At 37.3% G+C, this 24,888-nt stretch overlaps 1 protein-coding gene across 1 annotated transcript in view; it reads left to right on the forward strand.

Moving 5' to 3' along the window:
- The window catches only part of LOC143180627 (lachesin), an 83,752-nt gene that overhangs the window by 52,503 nt on the left and 6,361 nt on the right, over positions 1-24,888 (forward strand). Inside the window, exons 3-7 of the mRNA XM_076380495.1 lie at positions 7,521-7,706; positions 8,299-8,494; positions 10,648-10,776; positions 23,408-23,527; positions 23,798-23,968. Of these exons, the coding sequence (XP_076236610.1) occupies positions 7,521-7,706; positions 8,299-8,494; positions 10,648-10,776; positions 23,408-23,527; positions 23,798-23,968 (802 nt within the window). The remainder of the gene's footprint in view (positions 1-7,520; positions 7,707-8,298; positions 8,495-10,647; positions 10,777-23,407; positions 23,528-23,797; positions 23,969-24,888) is intronic.

The following is a 24,888-nucleotide window of genomic DNA, read 5'->3' on the forward strand; positions in this document are numbered from 1 at the left end:
GTCAGAAAGCTACGAACATGCTTCAACATAAATTAAAAAACATAGATTAACAAACTACGGTCGATTTTTTTTACTAATTTTAATAAAAATTCCATACTTTAATCAATCAGCAGAAATCTATTATACTATAGAGTATATTAGAATCATCACATATTTATATTTTTACTGCAGTTACTATACCAATATTATTATTAGCAATATTTTCCAGCAAATGAAAAATGACAACTTGAAACCCCCTTATAGCATCACAATATTGATTACTTTTTAAATATCCAATCCTGAATTTTTTTATAACTTATACCTCATTTAACCACATATCGTCAGTCAAGAGATCGAACGTGAATCATGCAGACACTTGATCCTAATTTCTAATGTTCAATCAACTCCTATAACCAAAATCTGGTGGCTGTAAAGAATGTTTCAATGGCAACAAATGTTTTCCACCCCTTCGATCGGCACCGATCCATCACAAAATGCACAACGTTTGTCGCACATAACGTTTGTTCACAATGCACAACACACTTGAGATTGTTTGTTCATGGGATGAGATATCGTGCAAGCTGCATTGGACGAGAATTGAGTGCACAGTGATAAGATATGTTATGCGTCGTAAGTAATAGCCAGGTCGACGAATTGAGTCCTGTTGAATATCACGTTGTTCTTTAGCGTGTACCACTGAGATTCTCACTCACGTGAGGCATGCCTTGATGCATGAATATATATCTATATATATGATAATGAGAGAGGATACAAGGTTGCATGAGCATGTTTTTGGAATAAGCATTAATATAGATTAAATAAGGGAAATGAATTAATTGTTAGATCATAGAAAAGAGGCTCTAGATATTAGGTGTAAGAGATGAATTCGTGAAAATAGATATTAATGCGATAGGAAAAATGAAACACATGTATTCAATAATTAGGCAGGAGATATGCATAGGGTATCTTAGGTAAATGCTAGTAGAATTTAGGAAAGAGGCTCTAGATATCAGACTTACTGAAATGAAAGTTGAATATACTGAAAAGAAATTTGATATCAATAATTGAATCATTGAAAATTGCCCAACGTTATAAGCTGCATTATAGCTACAAAGTACAGTAATTATTTTAGAATTTCAAATCAGGTTAACAATAAGATTGAGTGAGGAATAGTCTTAAAAATTGACAACTTAATAATCTTTATAATAATACAAAAGTGCCTAAAGAACTTTACGATTTTCTATTATTGCTTACATTATTTATAAAAATATTATGTGAAAATAATTTGCAAAGATTTTTTAAAGCAGACCTGTGTAATATTTATAGAAAGACGTGCCCATGAAGTTATGTGGTCAAACAATACCTCTGAATTCCATGAGCATTGTTTTAAAATAATGAGATACAGTTAATTCATCAAAATACGAATCTTCTATTCAGCAGCAGTAAAGTCCTCGAAGGACCATCGGGATACTGGTCCATTCTGTGCATTATTGCTGTATCTCAAGGCAGCATTCGAAATTCATTGTAGTAGTTCGAAAGATCTTGCCTGTATTGTTTATAATCTATTATTAGCATACCCATTGCTCCACTTTGCGCATGGTCTTTAAGGGGATCAGCGACTCGATGTTTCTCGCACCCCGTACGTTTCGTATTTTCTTTGCGCGTGGCCTCGTTTCTAAAAATATAGAAAGAAAAAGAGTTACCTATACTCTCTAATTAAAAAAGAATTATAACAAAAGTGTTTTAATGGAAGTAGAGAGAGCTTTATACTGTTTCGCAATTTGAAGCGATTACTCCTTTGTCACGGTTGAGCTGAAAGTAACCTGCTATGAAATACGAGAGAGTGAATATTTTACAATAAACTCGAGTGACGAAAATAAAGTTAAAAAGTTGAAAATACGTTTTAAAAATTAATCTTTCATCTGCCTTATACTTTGAACCAGCCAAAAGAATGTCCTCCCGAAAAATTTAAACAAATTATTCTACGAAAGACAATTTCTCATCGCAGTAGTATGAATATAAAATCGTAATTTAAACGCATCTTTGGAAGAAAATTCAACCAACAGCCAGTGGAAAAATTCGCTAAATTCCACAGAGTAATGAGAACGTCGAACAGTTAATCAAAACCTGAAAAATGATGTACGTCAGAAGCTATTCACATAATATATGGCGAAATTCGCTCATTTAGCCTACGACACAAATTACGACGGAAGTCACAGGGAGATTAAATTAACCCTTACCTCGAATGAGTGTATGTGTATCAAAGGAAACGATTCAAAATTCATATCTACCTAGTAGCATGTCATGAAGTAATTTATATGTCGGTATAACATGGTTCTGCAGGGGATATTAAAAAATATGAATTTTTTATAAAGGGAGAAGGAAGCTCGTATATCTACCTTAAGGGAATATAGAATTATCGTTATAAGCTCTTAGCTCGATTATACACCCTCTGCTACAAATATTAGAATAATTATCATTTTCAACAAATTTTCATTTTTCAAAATAAATTGTACATATCAAGTCACTTTCTTTTACAAATTTAATTATTTAATTAAAATGTAGTTATTAAAATCCTTAAAATTGTTGAAGAGTGATAAGGTGTCTCCTCCCAGTATTTCATCCTGAAATCTGCAGACAAGTTTCAAAAATCTGAAGAGCTTCTAGAATGACAATAGAAAAATATAGAATTTGATGAAATACAAAAATTAATAGCTAGGATGTCTAAAATTCGTAAAACTATTCCGATGAAGCATGTGTCCCAGTACTATCGCACGGGGGTGTACATTCAGCACCGAGCTTACAGAATTATACTACAACTGTTCGATGACAGAAATCACCGCCCCTCTGGCCACCGATACAACCATTCCTCCGTTCATCAAACCCAGTTAAAATATTTACCAATAATGCGAAAAGGATAATCCTCGCCTGTAGCAGGCCTCGCTAGCTCGTCCCATGCGTGACACTGGACAGGACCAGTTAATCGTCCGTGCTGCGTGTGTAAACGCACAAATGGATGAGTGCGTTTCACTGTACCCAGCCAGTGATCTAGCCAGACCGTGGTAATAAATTCTAACGTTTAAAGTTGTCTCGTGTGCAAAAAATCGCCGAACAAAAGGTATGAAATAATAGTGTGCAACGGGAGCAACACCTGGAACCTGGTCTATAAAGCAACCACGACGAGAGTTAGCAGGAGGAGCGGAAGGGGGAGAAGGTGGGGAAGAACGAAGGCGAAAGATAAAAAAAAAGTAGAAGAAGAAGAAGAAGAAGAGAAAACAACATTAGACGGTGAGAAAAATGGGTCGGGGTGACCAGCGGAAATATCAGGATGCTGAAGAAACGGCACGAGGATCGGCTCGACCTGGGAAACTTTTAATTAGCAAGCTTGTCCATTTATCTGCATGCTGTTGAAAGAAGCAGCCCCGTGCTTTACTACCGAAAATAGGGGTGGAGAAAAATAAAAACGTTGGATGCTCCGTGTACAAGTGGCTGTCAGACTCCTACGGACCCAGAGTCGGCGAGATAGGGTGTAACGTGGAGAGGGTTGAGGGGGGGAGAAGGAGAGGGAGGAAGAGGGAGGAAATGGGCGAACGAGAAGATGGCGGGAAATAAACGAGGTGTGGTAGACTGGACCGAGGCTCCTGATCCCACAATGCGCCACAATAGAGCGCCGACGATGGTTTTGCATATGAAAGAGGGCCGAGAATGGAGACCCGCGAGAGATAGGTGCACGTAGTGTGATATTATATCTGACTAGGGCTCCATACCACCCCCATGTTTCTCTCTTCCTCATCTTTCCCCCTTCTTCTATCGTCGTCTTTCCGCGGCTTCGCCGACCTTTCCGCGCACCTATTTCTCTCCCCCTCGGTCGACTGTCTCTTTCTGTCCCGCCCCGCCCTGTTTCCTTTCTTTTTTCGTCGGCAAGCTACGACCACGACGGTCGTAAGTTGAAAATGCGTAAGGGAAACTGCATTAGGCGAGGGGGCGTCTTTCGCTTAAGATAAACTCGTTTCCATAGAGCCGTGGGGCCCTTCGAGTCGCAGCTCTCATTGTGCTGCAAATTTGCGATCTCTTGCGGGACGCAAGCCACGCGGCAGCGCGCCCGCGCTCGTTTACCGCCTTGGATTATATCGAGACCCCTACCCCTTCATCGATGGCTCTCCAGGGTGGAAATGGAAGAAATAGAGAGGGTGGCCGCGATGTTTTCGAACGAGAAAAGGGTTTTCCTTCGTCGAGTTAAGCCAGGATCGTTCGACAACTTTCGACTCTATGAATATTTCGACCGTCCCTCCCTTCGACGTGGGCGAACAAGCGATGTGATCGTTTTCCCCTGCGTGAACCGGAAAATCTCATGGTTTCTGGGATATGGAAATTGTCGGTGCTGGAATTTCTATGGACTTTGGTTATGGAGTTGCGAAGAAGCTGGGGATTGGAGGTTTTCTGTTGCTTTAACACTCGGCTGGTGTGGGGTTAGTAGTGTAATAGAAGGTAGTGGGATTTTATGTTGGGAATTAATCGTGGTAGATACATATGTATGTGGAAAATTCAGAATTTTTATAATTATATATAAATAATGTAAGCAATAACAGGAATAAGAGTATTCAATAGTCAATGTTAAATAACATCAGCAGCGATTTTAAGACACTATGCTGTTGTAGGTACATGTACCTATATTAACAAGGAAAGAAAATTGAAAAAAGGTCTACTATATTATACTTCAATAATAGCTTAATTAAGTTACTTAGTAATTTTATTTTTTAATATAATAATTTTGTTAAGTTGGGAATAGTGAAAGGTGCAACAGAGACACTGCTATGACTTGAAAAGTATCACACTATCAAACGTTAAAAGTCTGTAATGTCACAATGTACGATTATTCTACTAATCAATTTCAGGATGGATATTGAGAAAAAAAGTCAGTAGTTCCTTCTTTAAAATTTAAAAGAAATCTTTACAATTTTTTATTAGAAATATTTAATCAAAATCAATTTAAAAAATTTGTTTATTTCTCCCACGATCAGTGCTACTGTACATACACCCCTGTTCTGAAGTATTAGGACACTTACTATCTTCAATGAACTTCCATTTTACAATATGAATAATCTAAAATTTCTAGGGGTATCTGACTTGGAAGCTACTTCCTACTGATTTCTCTGTACCTAACTTAAGCCTAATTCTTTTGATTCCTTCGTGTCTGACTTGGGACTTATTCTACTGATTTTTCTATGTCTGATACAGGACTTATTCCACTGGTTATAATCTGTTTGACCTGGAACTTATAGTGCTCAGGTCGCTGTGTCTAACCACGCCACTTTATGTCGGTAGTAGAATAAGTTCTAAGTGTCCTAATACTTTTGATCCAGGGTGTACATCCCAGGATCAGACTCTTCTTTTCAAATTCCTAACTCAAATAGAGCTCAGGCCACTAAATTTACCCCCAAGTCCGAACACTTTCCCTCCGCCTGTTGCGAAGCCGCGAAACGCCCCGACGATTAATCGTCGCTCGATGAATCGAAGGAAAGGAGACCCAAGAAGAAAAGAGGTGAATGGTAGGAGGAGAGGTGGTGAACGGGGGTAGGAAAGCAGCATAAATGTTTCAGAATCCCGAGCATCTGTCGTCTGGGGACTTTTTCGGTTTTCTCGAAAAGTGCTCGTTTTTGGTGCTCTCCTCTGGAGATCAAGGCGAAGGAGAAAGACAGCCGAGAAGGGAGACGAAGGGGAGGATGTGCAGGGGGAGGTTTACTATCCTCGTATAATGTATTATAAGTGGAGGCACTCACAGGGCCGTCAGTACCAAACACTCAAAGCCCACCCTTCACCTCTCTCGGCTTCTATCTACCAGTTCCTGTCTCCCTCCCTCTTTTCCTTACCTTCTCGCCCCCTCCTTGCCCCCCCTTTTGGCCCCCTCTCTGTACACTCCGCTTTCGAGTTATCGATAAGAACCGCAGACCTCTTTTGTTGGTTGATAGATAGCCTTTCAAAGCGACGCGAGGTCAAATATTCGACATGCCGTGGGTTCAATTTCATGCCAATAATATCTGCGCGAAATAAGGGCCGGAAGCTGCCTTCGCGGAACCACTTTTCGCTGCTTTTCGTTTTCGGGCGAAACTTCCATGCAGGTCTCTGACCTGCTACCATCACTATTGTGAGATTCTATAACGACTATTGTGATACTAGTGTTTGTCGTTTTAGTTGTTAAGGGTGTGAACACATTACTGTCACGCCACGTGAACTCACATACTGTAGCAAATCTATAGCGTGCGCCATGTGTGAGCCAAGGCTTTGCCCTTGTTTCAGACCTATTTTGCTATAGTATGAAACAAATTTGCTATAGTATGTAACGTGAGTTTACATAATATGATAGTAATTTGTTCGTACCTTACAAGGTGGGGATGATACTTTTCAAGATCACGTGAGGTGTCTGTGTTAGCATTTCTCGATTTCTATGTTTTTGACAATTTTTTAATCACTTTGACAAAGGCATATTTTGGCTTTGTTTTGATTTTGAATTTTTGTGTGTATTTTGGTACACAAAATAAATCAAACTGAGTAAGAGGTGTTAATTTTATAATTTAGATAGGGATGTAAACCTAAATTTTTGGCTTAGTGAAAAGCTTTGATTCCTCTCAAATTAATTGAAATAAAAGGTATCGGTAATACTTGTGTAATAATATAGAAAATATTATAGGAGTCTCTTAGAAGTGGAATAATAATCATGAACTCAATGCAATACAAAAAATATACATTGGGAAGCAAACTACGTTGTTTAATCAACTGAATATTTAACTGTTGCAAATAATGAAATGGAAAATGTAACCACGAAGATATCTATCTTTTAACAACAATTAAACATTCATAAAAGGAGAATGGAAAGAAGAAAGAGAATGATTCAAAGCTAGCAGCCTCATATTTATCTATTAAACGAATATAACGTACAGAACACAAGAATTAATTTTTTGAAAGCTTTATCTAAATTTAAAAGCTTCGTGAGCTTATGGAAAAGTGAAGAATATAAAATACTTTCGGTTAGATATACTTCAGATAAAAATATTCTTTCCTACTATAGTGCAAACTTTCCTAAACGATCACGAATTTCGAAAAAAAATGGCCGACCTTTTAACTACCTATTAAAAATATTAAAGTCCCCATTGCGTTTCAAAATCGATTAAAAAAGAGAAGCATGCTTGAGTTCAAAACTACGATCCATCTTAAGTCACTCTATATAATAATGAAGAACTTATTTAAGTTCTTCTCTCTTAATCTCAATTGCAATTCTAGATTGATATCAAATCCAAATCTATTTAGACTTCAATAATAATTACCCAAACCCCATTCATTTTGAGCTCAAGCATCCCTCATTATTAAATCAATTCGTCATCGAAAAAATCGACGTTCTCCACGCGTAGAAGTTACGACATTGAAAAAGCAACGAGCCTAACCTTATTATTAGTTATATAAGTTGCATCGACCCCGCGCGAGCAGGGTCACAATGACTGGCAAGAAAGTGCGCAGTGTGTTAAGAAATGGGTTTGTGAGGCCAGGTGGCGTGGATCAAAGCGGATACCAAGGCGGTCTTGGCTATTCACGAGCACGTGATCACGAACAACGCGCGTTTATCAGTAACCCACAGTGACCTCAACACGTGGACGTTGAACATTCGTGCAGCACGCCGAGAAGATCGAGGCATTTATATGTGTCAAGTCAACACGGATCCTATGAAGAGTCAGGTACGGAATGACTATCTTTTGGAATAGAGGGAACATGTAGAATAAAAAAAAAATGGGAAGAAAGGAGGAAGGAAAACTCGGAGAAGTGGAGAATCTTTTTATCCTAGATCTAGGTCAGATTTTTATTGTACGCGATGCTTTTGCACGAAGGGCGTTCATTTTAAAATGAAATCCGTTTCGTGTGTTTACTGTGGCTGTAGCTATTTCCATTGGTCTGCTACAATAGGGGAAGCTGAGTTTCGCGGAATCGTTTTTGAGAATGTGTTTGAAAATTGCGTTGAGGGAAAACGATGACATATCATTGGTTTAAATTCATCTAGTACAGTAGTCATAATGTCAGACTGAAAAATAAATTCACTTATATTGCTTTCCAAAATTTAACGAAAACGCGTATATATAAACAATTAACGATATAAAATTAATCCCATTTCAAATTGCCCACCAATACAATGCACAGTAGATATACCAATGAGATCCTAGTCATGTGACCATCGCGCACACAGTATCTATCTAGTCTAGTCTGTCTTGAAAGTTAGTATAACAGAAGCTACTAAGAGATGACTAACGCTCTGTTAATGCATTGAATTTATAGAGCGCGTTTCTGGAAGTGGTGATACCACCGGATATAATATCAGAAGAAACTTCCAACGACCTGATGGTGCCTGAAGGAGGGTCCGCGAAACTGGTGTGCAAGGCGCGTGGATACCCAAAGCCTGAGATCCTCTGGAAGCGAGAAGATGGCGCTGAGATTATTTCCCGTGCTGGCCTTGCTGGTGGCAAAACGAAATGTAAGAATTTATAGACTGTACCCCTCTTTAATTACCCTTTTAACGAACCATCTGTGTCTACTTTTCGCCTTAATTGGACCACTTAAATGTTAAAGTAATTTTCCTTATTATACAATAGGTTGTATAATGTTAATGAGCACGTAAATCTGGGTTTCTTATTTCATCAGAAATGTGTAATTCGACATTGTATAATACGACAAAAAATATAGCACACGAAATGTGAACGATTTCAAAATCCTGCACCGTAATTGAAATAGAGAAATTTACAGTAAATAAAATGAACATTTATCCAATACATTTAGCATGTAAAGTACGCGAAAAGATGGAGAAATGGCGACGCCAATGATGCGTGTATACCATGGCAATATGTTTCCGATATAAGTAGTATAGTCCATAATATGTCAGACACAGTAGAAAACTGATTTTATATCAACGTCAACAGACATCCATAATTTTTTGGATTTCAAATCATAAATCGTAATCTTTGTTCACAATCTTTCTTTGTGCTATTTTTTACGTAAATGTTATAACAAGATTTTATTATATTTCAACACTATTGCATTTCTGTTTAATTCTGACTGACAAGAAAATAATATCTTTCGAATGAACTCATTAAACTTCTCATTTCTATAGTGTCATATTTTGCAAACTGAGTTATAACTAATCGGCACATAAACAATGACATTCTCAATGCGTTATGCAATAGTTTCAAATTTCCATCATCTTTGCTGTCGTCACTTCCTGTTTTCGACAAATTTTCCACGTCAATAACATTTCATCTAATTCTGCGTATTGTCACAGGTGATTCGGTAGTAGCCAGTAATTCTAAACTGATTACTGTTGTTCTCGCATTTCACGCGAGACGGCTCGAATAAATTGAACGGCACATGACGATTCCTCTGCTCGTTGAATTCTGGGAAACTTTTGCCTCGCTCGCGAAACGCAACCGTCGACGATCATATTTCAGAATTTGCCTTGCAGGTACATCGTGTTACCCTGAATGACAAAAATATTTATATTCACGATATTTATCATAACAATTTTTATAAAATTCTATTTAAATAATACAAAAGTAGTGAATCATATCAAATTTTTATGAAGACTGTAACAGTATGTTGTGTTAACCCTCGGAAGGCGAATGGTTTTCAGTGAAAGCGGGAAACAAATCAGAGTCATTTTGTTTTAGTTATCTGTATTTTTTTGTATGATATTTATAAATAAATTTATTACAGTTTTGACATCTTGTAGGGTCAATGTCAGTCTGCATTCGTCGTACGAGGGTTAACTGTAAATTGTTAATAATCCGATTGATGAATCGATAGATAATTAATAAAAATATTTACGTGCTGCATTAATTCTGCAATTTCTAAATCCATTTTCTGTAATCTTCTACTTAATTTCGATTAAACGGAGCGCGGTACATCAACCTCTTAGCAATTCCTCCTCTCGAAGATAGCGAGTCATGGAGAAGGGTGAAATAGCATTCCCACCCCCAAGGTGTATCACCGCGCTCCGCAGGGAGAGAATAGTATCGAGTGAATACTATCGACGTGTTGAATCGAAAGAGACGCTGGTAACAGCTCGAACGTCGTATCGTACCTAATTCGGTGTTTGATTAGTAATCGAGACAATTCAATTATTCACTCGGTATCGTTGAACGGTTTTGTTACCTCGGTTACCTTTGAACTGCTAATCCAATCTTCGATGCAAGGATTTCGTAATTTTTGGTGTCGCAAGATTTCATTTCAACACTGTCAATTTATTAGAATTTCGTAATTTCATCGTACAGTGATTTTTGAATTAAAACAGTTAATTTAATATGACATATCAACTTCGATATTTTCTACATTTAATTTCCTCGATTCCAAATTTATTGTCTACTTTTTAATACAATTAATGGGACATCATAAAATTGGATAGTTTTTATAACAAGTTATAAATCATTCATTGCCCTTTTTTTCATATCTGTCACTGTTAGAGGACGTATCTATAATTTGAAATTTTCATTTACCATAGTGGACATTCTCGCTTTGTGCACTTCGCAGAGATTTAATTAGAAATTCCAATTGCTCTGTATTTGCCTAAAATGATTAATTTAGCTGCAACTGGTGGAACAGATTTTCAAATTTTTTCTCTCAACTTGTGTATTGCAGTACCTACCGCCGAGGGTGAAACGCTGACTTTGTCGAAAGTAACCAGGAGCGAGATGGGCGCCTACCTGTGCATCGCAAGTAACGGAGTACCACCATCAGTCAGCAAACGGATGATGCTGCACGTACACTGTGAGTACGCCCTAATATCGTTCCCTTAGGTACTTTCGTCGAGAATCTATCTCCTTCCGAAGATTATCTACTTAGCTCGCGACGGAGTCTGCCGATTCCCTCGTCGGAGTTAACTTATTTTTCGAAATCCTCCTTTGCGAATCTTTGAACGATCGTCACCATGATTGATTATTACCTGCAATTATCGATCCAACTGCTTTGCGTCAAATAGGGTCATTTGCTAGGGAAATGAGATAAATCGAGTAAAAAATTTTATTAGGTAAAACAGTTATTTCTTGTTCGAAGGAACATAGTAATTATAATTATTATATTGAAAATGGAAACGGAGTATGGAAATAATGTTGTTTGGAAGTAACTATTTTAAGCATATGTAGAATGTAATTTACATAGGAAATATGTGTCTATATGAGGGATTTGGAGTCTTAGTCTTTTTTCAATTTATTGTAGGAAGTTTCGTGGCAAAAGAAATTTTAATGTTTGAAGTTCGCTGGATTTTTCTGAGGTATATGTCGATAAAAAGAACAATACTGTATGCTATTTAACGAACTTTCACAATCTCTTAAATTACTCTTCGCGTTTTAAAAACTTCCCTCGTTAGCGAAAAAGAACGGCCATTCGATAACTGAACTTCATCCTTTAACGAGATGTTATCTCTTTATTATCGATAAACAGTGTCTTAATATATAGAGATCCGAATTTATAAATACTTCGAATTACTGAAAGGAAACTGGTTTACTCTTTTTCTATGAAATTCATTTAACTTTGCACACTTTAATGTTCTTCTTCTTTAAAGATATAATTTGTAATAGTTTCTATTGCAACAAGCAATTATGTTCCAGAAGCACGATAATATTGAAATATTTCGATCACGTCATTATCACTTGCTGCTGCTATACGACCTTGCAAATTCAGTTGCATCATGCGACATACTCGTATGTAATATATTCAACCGTGTACTGAATTCCACGTAGATACGTGAATTCTGTAACCTACTTTCCACGCAGATGCTATTCAAAATAGATACGCTTCAAAATGTCTCTACGAGATGATACTGTCTTTAGATATTTCGTATAAAATAGTTTGCGTGTTATTAATGTCTCGTCTACGAATTATGGTTTAATTAATAAAACACTTCTCTCGAAACTCGATTAATATATTCTCTTAAAAAATTACACACGTTACTAATAATCAAATATTTACTGTATTCAGTATTTTCACTCATAACTAATATTTAGATACTGAAACCTATTAAACTAAAATCGAAACTAGTTCCATATATTAATCAAAACTAGTCAAAGAATTGTTAAATTATTAAATTCCAATAACTTCAACAATTCTTAAAATAAAAACACTGCAAGTTCGACTCCCACAATCTTAAATTTATTTATTGTGCATCAATTTTAAAAATAAAACTCAAATTAACCTCAACTACTATTAAAACGAAGCAACCACCCCATCAAGGACTGACGCCCCTAAAACCGTCCACAGAAAACCCGTCTTTGAAAAAAAATTCAGTGAACGAAACGCGTCATTGGCAAGGCAACGACGGAAGAAGGAATCATCAAAATAAAATTCCCTTTTACCCTCCTCTCAGCGTCCCTCAAAAATCAGTCGCCTCTCTCGGCCACTTAGGCACGGAAACGTTTCCTCTCAATCGTTGGGAGTGTAAACCTGCAGGAGCCGAATTCGGTCTTATCCATGAGAAGCAGCCTCGAGAACGAATGCACGGTTCCGCGACGGTGGCAAAGGCAAAAGCAACAGCCAGCGTGCACAGAGATAGCCATCGTCTCCTTCTTTGCATAATTTCAGCGCGGCAAAAGGGGAAGCCCGCGTGTCCATATTAGAAAAGAAGAAGGAAAGGCGGACGTGGCGCGGGATGTGGAGGACCGTCGACGTTGCAAACTGTAAAGGGAAGAAAAAAAGAATGAGGCAAAAGTAAAATACGGCTTAAATAACAGCGCGAACCGAGAAGGCGCGCCGAAAACCGTCGAGGTTGGAGAGAGGCGAGGAGGGCGACTACGCTGGCGTCGAAAGGAGAGGAAGATAATAAAATTACAGTTAAGGCGATATACGTAGCCGCCATTTCGAGTTCAAAGGGGAGACCGTGGCGAGAACGCCTGGGAAGAAGCGAGGAAAGAGAGTGGAGAGCAGAGTGGGCGATACGGGCCAGAAGCTTCGGAGAAAGGAGATGCTAACAAGGGCAGATTCTACCTGGAACGCCTTCTGGGTGGAATTCGATTCGCTATGGAGAAATTAGGAGCTTCTAATCGGACACCCTTGATAGAGCGTTGGGAAATTTTGGATGACAGGGAAGTACTAGGGAGCTCGTTTTTTGGGTATGTGAGGCAGCGTCCTGAGTAAAAGACGTCGTTTAATGAGGATGGATAGAAATGTGGAGTCTGTTCAGGGGGAAATGATTTTGAAGGTAACGCGACACAAGGGGATCACTTTTCTATTTTAACCAGAGAGCTTTCTCTACTTTGGTCTCCTGGGAAAAGCTAGTCGAGGTGCAAGCTAACACAAAATCATTGATATTGGTCAGGATAATAGTTATTTATCTAACTTCATTTTCAAATTTTCAAACTTTCAAACTTTCAAACTTTCAAACTTTCAAACTTTCAAATTTTCAAATCTTCAGATCTTTAAATTTTCAAGTCCTCAGATCTTTAAATTTTCAAACTTTCAAATCTTCAGATCTTCAAGTTTTCAAATCTTCAAATCTCCAGTTTTCCAATTACTCAAATATCCGCATTCACTTCACTTCCTCCATTTGAATTTTCCAAATATAATCACCCAGTTCCTCCCAAATAGCATCGCAACCGAACCCTTAAAACGCAATTCTGCTCGCTCGCATCTGTAAGTTACTTATTCAGCAAACGACAACCCATCCAATAATTCACGCAGACTGTCCTATCTCAGTTGAAATCCCCAACAAAAGGACGGAGAGCTAGAAATACGTACCAAAGGGATAGCACAGCGAAGAGGAGACGGAAATCCAAAGAGCCAAGGAGAAGCAGTAAGAGGGAAAGGGTTGAAGGGAAACTGTGAAGGTTCCAACGACGAGTTAAGTCGCGGTTACGACTGCGTTCTCGGTGTCTTAGGTCCGTGGGAGAGGTAATTCTTCCCCGGAAATTGGATGTACCCTCGGCTCATGCTACGATCTTGCACCTGCCCCCAGGCGATAAGATCGCGCGGGATAATCGAATTTCATTGAATACGCTCCGTGCCCGCAGACCGTATAGACGACTGCGTCCGCGAGCTATTGCTTCGAAATTCAAGTGATCGGGGCTATTGTCGATAGAGGGGCCGGGACGAGAAGGACAAGCTGGATCATCTCGAAGATGTCTGAGGATCGGTGGTCGGATCGATCGATCGAGTGTTTCGTTCTGTTTGTTACGTTCCCTCGCGACGACGAGATATTTACACTGTTAGCAAACAGAAGGGGTCGAGTCCTTTTTATCTTGTTGAAAAAAGGGTTTGTTAGACCTTAGAATAGCCTACGTTATTTGCATATCAGTGTGTGTCGACTTCTGGGAAGCGTGACCCAACTAACAGGACGTGGATATTTTAAGGGGTTCCACGAAATTTAATTTTGATGCAATCTCGAGGTATACGTTGTTACGACGATTCTCATGGATTTTCGCGCGCGACAATCTGCATTGTGCTAGGACTGCTAGGCAAGCGATGGTGTTTCCTTTGAACAGAGAACTTCCTTAGACGAAAGTGTCTGTTCCTTTCAGTGGAGGAAAAGGATTCCTTGTCTTTGTGGGCGTAATTCTTTCCTTTGAACGACGGAAATTAAATATATATTAAATACAGTGAACCTCTCGTTTGACCCGATCGCGTAGGAAGTTGGATTTCTTTTGGGTTAAATGAGGTTTTGAGATCGTGCTCGTGAAGATGTTCGTTCTCGTCTAGGTAATTCTTCAAATTATGAGAGGTAGCCTTTTGTGAATGATTGAGGAAGTCTTTGCTATTGTAGTCACGTTCTTCTGATGGTTATATCTACATACAGATATTTAGAATGTATATTTTCTTTTTAATATTGTTTACATTTGAAACGTTAATTTTCTTTAAAGTTCAAATAACCATTAGGTACCAGTATAATAGAATTTTTTTGCCTGAAATAATATAAATTCTGTTTTCATATAGGAGTATGTACCTTAAAAAGTCTTAATAAAAAGTCAACAAATTGTATACAAATTAAATTCTTCTTAAATAAGCAATGAAGATTAAAATTAACTTCTGGACTCCAAGGTCCTGATTTTTCCCCTCAGAAGGGACAATCAAAGCAAAGGGTTAAATGTCGAATCAAGGGTAAAAAATTAATAAACGCTAGGAGAGTTGGATTGAATTTCCTCGCGAAAAGCAGGACAGTAAATAATTAAAAAACGTCTCCATCGGAAGTAGAGTAAAAAGTAGAAAAATAATCTATTCTTGACAGTGTTATTTTAAATATGGTGGTCGTAGTAATACTTCATATTTCCATCAAGATAATGAGGTATTAATACATGTATATCAACCACAGAATTATAATTAATTCAAGTTAATGATTTTGGCGCAGAGTTTCGGTCCCTTTTTTTTAAACACACCGAAGCACTGTTGCATTAATTTTTATCATTCTTCTTTTATCAAAGAAACTAACTGTGATTAAACTGTGATTTTGTTTTTAGACGCATAATTTTTAGATCACAGATTGCTTCCTTGATAAGGGTCTGAATTAGGACTGAAACGTTGGAAAAATGATAAAAATTAATGCAATAGTGCTTTGATGTTTTTACAAAAACGACCGAAACTTTGCGCCGAAACAATTAACTTGGATTAATTTTAATGGGTTGTGTCTAATTCAGTGCATCCCAATTTTAAACTGTCGCATATGGGTTGCAGCGACGGAAAATTAGATTAATAATCTCCAAGCTGCGAATTAAACATGCAGCGGTTCAAATTCAGCGCGTAATTCCCAATTGTGCGGTAGCTGATCATTATTACGCAGAAAGCGTGCTTAACCGTTGCCAACACTTTCCATTTTACCTCCCCCTGTTGTACGGTGCTTGAATAGCAACGTGTGAATGGAAATAATTGACACGCTTTCGAGTGCGTTCACGGGGATGCTGGTTAATTATTGGTTGATTGCACACGATTTATTATCACGCGGCAAACAAATTCAATCGTTTTTAATCGACTGAACAATAGCCACGAGTAATCCTTCTCGTTTGACTTATTGCACACGTGTAAATGTTGTTTTAGCACAGCTTTGTTCTCTTTGAAAGGATTTTATTATTTTACGTATTCCAAGTTTTGTAACTCTGCATCACGAAGACATTGTTCTTCTATGTGTTCATTTCCATAAATGCATACGTACGTTTCGTAGATACTATTTACTTGTTCGTAAGCGAAAAACAAAGTTCAACTCGGTAAGGTTGCTCATATTTTTTGCAAAAAGAGCCGGGGTCAACATGCAAATGTAATGGTAAAAATAAAACACTGTCTGAAGTACGTAGATGGAGAGACTTTAACATGGGTGGTCTTATTTCCATCAGCCAAAATACTATTATCAAGTTTTCCATATTCATTTTATACAGAATTGTAGACGACGTTAATGGTAGCTAACTTTTCATTAAATGGGGTATGTACAGTGTATATTATACACGATGATATTAAAAAGCAGAGTGTGTTTATTAAAATGAAAAATATATTACGTTTTAATATTTTTGTAATGTGTTGAAAAGTATTCCCAAGAGAAAAATTGTTTTCATAGCAGAGGAAAAGGTCTTAAAAAAAAGAGTCTCGTGAAGAAGTATAGAGTATGTAATAGGCCAGAATCGGGTGTTATCTTAGTACAGCAGAAGTACCGCATTTTTCTCGTTTAAAGGGCGAGAGAAAATTCTACTTTTCGTGGACCGTACTTATCTCGTGAGAACCGCGGACTACTAAGAAGCTTGACTCGAGAGTGCACTGATCGTGAGACACCCTAATGTCTTGCCTTGTAAGCTTATTTTATGTTAAGATACACAGTGCAACTTAAGAGGCTCAAAAATTTGATTAATCCACATTATTTGGAAAATTTTCAACCTTCTATTCTTCATTTACTCCAATTATAGACAACGTAGAAATGTCCATAAAATGTTGAAATTTAAAATATTTCCATAGGGTGTCAAAAGAGAGAATGAAACTCTGAAAAATTTCAGTATTTCATTTCATTTATGTCCTCTAACATACATGAGAATAGAGTACAATAATTTTTAAAGTAATAGTATAGGTATTCTGTATGAAATAAAATATTCTTCTTTCTGTATAGAGAATTTTCTACAAAAATTTCAGCTGAAAATAATTAAAATTTCACACGATTACATTTAATCTTTAATTGTAGCAGTAATTAATGTTATGTACATTGATGTATAATATTACAGAAAACATATTATTAGTGACACTGTCGCTTTGTCACACACGATGCTAAAATAAGGACAAGCACACAGACTTGCACATCCAGACCACTTCCATAGAATACTTCAGCTGGGAAAATTAAAGGGCTAAATCTACCATGTTGGTAACTATGCCACCGTAACTAAACGTGCCCACCAGCTATCCATCTAGTCTGCTTTGCACGTAAGACTTAATTTAGATTCGTGTGGATTAACTTCCAACTTTTCACCAACTCTCCAGCCACTACGAAACTCCTCGATCACGCCATACATTTTCACTCCATTGCCTCTTAATATGCTATTGATTAACTTAGTTGAAGTATTTACATCGATGATAAAAGATTTAATTTTCTCATCATTGTTCTGGCGTGAAATAGAATTCCTATCTATTTCACAATTATCACGTAAAGTTTATTCCTTTTTATTTATTCTCGTGATCTATTGCTCATAGTTTTATGTTATTGAATATTGGTACGCGAGGAGTTTTATTGTCTAGTATTAGTATGTTTGTCAGAAAATTTGAAACCTTTGTAATTTTGAATCTATATACGTATATAGACTTAGAAGAATCGTATCGAAGCAAATGAGAATATTTATATATTTAAATAGATGCACTCACTAGAGAGACCCGCGATACCGTTTCACAGAACATTCGCGGGTTCTTCGCAAATTGAAGCAGCCTCGCGCTGCACCTGCATTTATCGCGGCTGTCTGCGTTAATCAAACTGATTACAACTACTGTAAATCACTGCCACCGTCGGAACAATTTCGGGGCGGCCAGTTCACCTCTTCTGGGACAAATTGTTCGAAGCTTTATTTCGTTCCCGCGCAATTCCGCCGCTTCCGGTGAGCTCTGCCAGTGGAATCGTTGTAATTGTTTATGACGATATGCGCATAGAAAATTTACGCAGAGAAAACTAATCAAGAGAGGCTATCATGCGTTCTATGTCTCTGTATATCGTCCACTAACAAGTTCTAAAAATTTGTAATTCAAAATGTGAAGTTTTTAGCCGCTCAGATCTTACAATTAATACAATTTTTATGTAGATCTATAGAAGTAGGCAAAAATTTGAAATTTCAGTACATATGTAATATTAAAGAAGATTGTAAATGTTTCGTATACTGTTTCCAGCTGAAAAGGAAAATCAAATATTGAGTGATATTCAAATTTTACCAGCACCAAATTCGCAAAAACCCTCGCAAAAGTTACAGCGATTGGGCAGAAGTTTCTGCTTTTATTCTCGCGCTGCAATCAGAAATCTCGCCTCTCGTTACTGCAGACAGGAACTTTATGTGCATACCTACCAACGTTGCATTGGATTTCTGTCTCCTTTTATTCCCTTACACGTTAAACTGCAGTTTACGATAGTCTAGTTTACATCCCTTTTTACGTGGTGCACTTTTTAGGCAGGCTATCGTGATTTACGATCGTATTATCGTTTGTAATATCACGACCGACGAATTCCTTCGGATCACGACGATAAATACGTTCTTGGCGAGTCTGATCAATGACAGATATGGAATTGCGTGATATTTGGGTAGAAAGATTTGCTCGTTTTCTTCGTATTCTCAGTAAAACTTTTGTCACATGGTTGAGCTTTCTTCATTTTCCACAATATTGGATACTTTCTTAAGGCTGTGGTTACAGTGGATGGGTTTTCTGACGAATATATTCATACTATGTATCGTATTCAATTTTTTAAATAATAATTCATGTACATCTATTAGTTCCAGAGCTCAGAATTAAACGAAATTTTACCAAATTATGTTAAAAGATATTCCTGTATTTTCATGATCGATAATAAGACAAATTTCCTGACGCTTTTCGAGCTGTAGATTTCTTTAGTTTCGTATCATTATTAAAGAAAGTAATATCGCAGCAAACGCGTAGGAAATCGCAAAGGTTGCAACATTACTCGCGAAAACAGGAAGATCTGTCCTTTCGTCCATGGAGCAAAGGGAATTCTGCTTTCTATGGGAACCAGTTCCACAAAACCACAGTCTGCTCCCTGGCCAGCCAACCCAGAAACCTATTACAGGATTTCGTAACGTTTTGCTGCAGCGTAGCGGGCGTATTTCGCTCCTGTGATACTCCTGCTGGACATCTTTAAACGTTTCGCTGTTTTAATACGCTGAGGGATCGCCGTTCTTCATTCTGCTTTGGGATTCCAGGCGCTCTTGTTCCCCTGTCTCTTAAGTAATGTTGGTAATTAGTATTAGTTTTTGTATTTGTGCACACTTACATTTTTGGTGAGAAAGGAAATATGTAAGATAATTGTGGCCACTGGAAAATGGTAATTAGAGAATGGTAGCACTTCTTAATAACCTGTCTCTGAGTACCACTATCTCTTAATATTAGTCAATTCATTGACTTCTATTTTTTTTAAATTTGATTACTAGGTTACTATTGGGCTACATAATAGTAAATGGTAAAAATAGCTTCTTACTATTTTTTATACCTCTTTAAAAATTTTATTTCAACAATTTAGTACGGTCTTCTTCTTCTAAATCTTCCTCATTTTGGCCAATTAGCTCTCTATTAAAATTTGTGCAATGCTATCTACTGAAGAGAAACAAGATTGGCGTGCAGGCATTCACGCCAAGCATAAGGGAACCTACAAACAGTTCTTACGAAGAATAATGTTTTCACACACGATAAAGACTCGCGTGATGCACGATAAATATGCGATAAAATCCACGATTACTTGGGAAAGGCTGACGCAAGGTTACTCCCTACGCTGTTAATACAAGTTAAGAAGGATTTATTGTAGGTTATCACGAACGTCTGATATTATAGTGCTAATACTCATCATGGAGATCGTCTACCATCGGCGAATACCACATAAAGCGGTTTGACCAGCCGACCTGGAAACCTATTAGGGCGACCCAATGTTTCGCCTTACGAGCTTACTTCAACGCCGCAATCGCATCAGAGGACACACCTTCACAGGATCCTAAGCTATTAGCTGGGATTTCTCTTTCCTCCAATTTAAATGATTTATTTCGCGGCGAGCCAACCTATCGCCTGGCCAAATACCATCCTAGCCTCTAACATTTCAAGAGAATGCCACCCTCACTGTGTTTCGTAAGCCCTGTCGTTTGCTGGCCCTCTTGGAATTACGCTTTCTTCCTTAATGGGGAAATTTGATTTTCCAGGAAGATTAGACAATTTTTCTGAGAGCTATTGATAAGCAATTGACGACAAAATTGCAATTACGAGATTAAAGTGGAAGTGAGTTATTGGGGAATTGAAAAATTGATGGATATTGGAAATTTGTTTAATTAGAAAGCTAGAATATGGTTTACTAGAATTTATCTGTGACTGCGATCGTAATGAAACTATAATGAAGATAAGTAATTATGAATTAATTGTCTGGTCAAACCTAAACGACTACTAAATTAGATTGAATCCTGTTTATTTTATGGTATAATGAATGTTGAAATGAATAATAGATTTTATGAAAAGTGACAAATAAATTATTCAAGAAGATGTAAAGAGCAATTATATCATTAAGATGAATCACATTTAATCTGATCGCTATTAATAACTAAAATTCGGGTTGTTATAAATGCCAAATGACGAACATATTTATTTTATAATCTGTGACACATACTTTGCGACCTACTGCTTCAATGGAGACACGAGAGGATTCAAAAATATTTATCTTTGTATATCTGATTTGCAGAAGAATATTATAGCATAAATCAACTTACACGTAAATTGCGAAAATACCCGTAAAATCACATCTTCGCGAGTAATTACGAAAAAAACTCAACGCGAATTTTATCTATCACAATTTTTCCCCACAGAAAAGATGGATACGCTGTCAGTGGTAATTCAATTGTTTAAACCGCGTATTCATTGTCGACCGTACGTCTTTGTCCACGTTTTTGATGTCATCGCAATTCCACGCGGCCAATTACAGAACTCGATTACCTTCGACTCATTAATCTAAACATTCAACCGAAACAACGTAACCACAATCGAACCCCTGGTGAATGAATATTCGCAGCAACGTGTTCGGTATCGAAATATAAAGATTGATTTATGAAGCCTGCGCACTGGTAGTACAATCGAGAAACTTTTAATTGCACTGACAATACATTAAAATAATTTTGCTCAATCGTATCATTTGACCCAGAGGTCCAGTTGCAAGCGAGAATTATTAAATTGTTTTTTATCGAGTAGAGTTATTTCCATTCCCCAGAAGCAAATACACAAAATTAATAATATTTTTTAAATTCTACTCGAACTATTAAATGAACGTGAAATAATTACCTAAGAAGCTCCTCAAGGAAAGATCCAAAAATTTAAGCTGGGTTGGAGTTTTATATCTGAAAACAGTTTTTTGTATTTTAACTTGAAAATTTGTTTAATCGGAGCAAATAGGAAGAATTCTGACCTGCCACGTCATGTAACCCCTAAGTTCCTATTCTTCCTATTAGCTCCAATAAAAAACAGCTTTAAGTCAAATCCCAAAATACTGTTTCCAGTTTTTCATAAACGTGTTTCACAAACGCGTGTCCCATCGTAAAGAACAGTCGCAGCGATATAACGCGACACATCGATCCACGGTAATCCCTCTCAAAACAGTTTGAAACATATCGCAAATCTGTCTGGAACGATGGACTAAGGGTCTGCCGTGCACATGTCCACTTCTATTGTCTTATCTTCCGAATATCCATCGACTAAGTGTGCACACAGTGCTCCTTGAAATGCATGGACCAGCAGAACGGTCGAAAAGACTATCCAACGAAAGGATGGTTGTTAAAACCGAGGCAGCTCACGAAAAGCTGCTTACGATACTCGGGACAGAGACTGGTCTCTATCGCGAGTTATAATACCTTCCGTTCGTTTTAAACGACAGGTTGTCGAGCATGTCAGCGTTTCATTATCGCCAGTTATTCCCCCGTGAGTAGCCCACGCAAGTAGCTAATGGCGTCCACAAAGAGAAACCATGAAATACTGCATAAGGCGATTGCACTTTTCCAATCGTTGCAGCGTACCGACTTCATAATCATTATTTTTATACTCAATACTCCATGGGAAACGCCTGGTGGATCCGGATGTATCGTCTGTATCTGCAATTCTGTAGTAGCAGAAGTTAAGAAGGATTTTGCAGGGACGTTTGTAGCAGTACTTTCAAATGAAACTGAAACTTCTGTGACGTGGGTTCCTTTTTTAAGTATTTCAGTGCGGAACAGAATCTTAATTGTTCGAGTACTTGCTATCTGGATACTGTGTTATTAAAACGGGCTATTAGAACGTTTAATTAGCCGAATGGAGGATATCGTTGTGAAACATTGTTTCCTCTAATGGAATTGCTCGCATAGTCATTGAAACTGATTTTGGCTGTTACAGTAAAGCTGGCAGTATGCAGGATGCGGTAATGTTATCTGTGAGAATTAAACATCAGATGGATAAGTAATTGAAGAACATAAAAATGGTGTAAACTTTCTAATTGAATTTTGATGAACATAATCTTCTTGTCACGTACTTACTGCACGAATTCAACATTTAGGAAATAAAAATTCTGAGTTTGTACTTACTAGGTACTAATCCTAAACTAACACCACTGTGATAATAATTGAATTTCTCATTGAATTCGTTCCTCAGGGTTGCTAGAGTAGAGTATTGTGAGTTCATCGAATCGAGTGATGGAGAGAAAGGACTTTACAAAGAACCTTTAAAAAGAGAGTGTTACAGGAATGCAGTAAAAAGCATTTCAAGTGTAGAGAGTTTATTATTCTCTTATAAGCAATTAACTTTCCTACACAATTTCTCAAAATTCTATATTAAATATAATTTTAAAAACTCTGAATTTGCATTGAGCTTTAGTTACTTTCAATCCAACAGTTATTACATAAAAATTTCACAATATCTAATAATTTCATAAAATTACACAAGAATTATTTCCTACTCCCAAAGTTCATTTCTTAAATTCAGTGGCATTGAATTAACTTTTATGATCTTTGAGGTTTTAATTCAGTTAGTCATTAGGTATTCATGAATAGATTTCCCGAGAACGGCTGTCATTGATAGAATTTGACGCAATTACATTTACTTTAAGAGAACGTGTCAACGTGCATTACGTTTCACCGATCGGTATCATTCCACGTGACAAATCGCGATGTAGCCGATAATTATTACGTACACGTATACTTTATGTTTGGCTATTGATTAATGGCAGCATCGCGATAAATTGCAGTTCACCCGATGGTTCAAGTACCGAACCAGCTAGTTGGCGCACCAACTGGAACCAACGTTACGCTGGTTTGCCACGTGGAAGCTTCCCCGAAGGCCATTAATTATTGGACACGCGAATCAGGTAAGATTCAATTAACTATCGCGCTGTTGGTACATTTCCATAACGTTTCAGTGAACGAGACGAAATCTTCATCTTTTTTCACTGTTAAGATCAGACACAATTTTTCCTTGAAATTGAAAAAGATAAATGAGAATGTTTATTAAAGTTCTGTTTCTTGTAAAGTAGTTAAACAGAGACTGTTGCAAAATAAGGATATTAGTAGTCGTTAGTAAATCCTCAGTTATTATTCTTCGAAATTTTATTTTGAACGTGAAATATTTTTGTTTATAGGTGACATGATAATCAGCAACAGCAAGTACGCGATGTCAGAGGTGAAGACATCGGTGTACAGCGTTCAGATGCGCTTAGTGATCATGAACCTGCAGAAGCAGGATCTCGGTGGTTACAAGTGCATCTCAAAGAATTCGATCGGGGATGCTGAGGGCAACATTCGACTTTACGGTGAGTTACTTCGAATAATGTGTTGAGAAGAACGAAAGTACGTCGTATAAGTTGCGACTAGGTCTGAAGGCCTCGAGACCTCAAGACCTCGAGGCTTCGTCGACCTACTGACACGATATCATCTCCTTTACTCACTCTTGCCTTGTCTTCTTCATCTATTTCTATTCTTGTAATAAACTAGGCTACGATCAAAATACTTAACAAATACACAGTAAAGGTTTATTTCGAACCAATACTATAATTTAGACTGATTATTTGTTAACTGAATGTAAAATAAGTCCACGTATATTCAGTTAAGGGAGGAAGACTCTAATTCGAGTAAAAATTATTAGAAAAATATTCTATGTGAATTATATAGTTAGATTTCCTACATTTTTGTTAATATATTCTATATATTAATATTCTAAAGAAAAATTCTAAATAATATTCTAAATAGTTGTCAATGTTTCCAATATTTTGAGAATGTAAGTAAAAAAATAATTTTCAATATTCGGTGACATGAAGTGTAGTATGGGCCACGATGCAGTGAGGTCATAAAATGGGTCAGACACTAGAGTAAACATTGTAAATGTCATCATTCGCTTATTGCATGAAATCCTGAAACAGAATGCAACACATTTAAATGAAAAAAACTCAAGAGTTTAATTTATGACCCGTGCAATAAAAAAAATTGAAATATCTTGCCTGTTGAAATGCAAATATTGCCCATTGAAGGGCACAGAAGTTGAAAACCAGCCCCATAGATCGTATACCTGCGTCTGTTTTTATGGCACATTGGGATTATTTACAATTGAGCTGTCGACCAGAATGACGATCCCCCACCCTTCGCTCTATTACAAAAACCTTACAAGTTCGCGACCTCGACTCCTAGACACGCGAGTTCAGTAAGGTTTCAGACTTTGCAAAGTGAACAACTAACT

This window comes from Calliopsis andreniformis, chromosome 6 (assembly GCF_051401765.1).
Source record: "Calliopsis andreniformis isolate RMS-2024a chromosome 6, iyCalAndr_principal, whole genome shotgun sequence".
In the NCBI taxonomy this organism is placed as follows: domain Eukaryota; kingdom Metazoa; phylum Arthropoda; class Insecta; order Hymenoptera; family Andrenidae; genus Calliopsis; species Calliopsis andreniformis.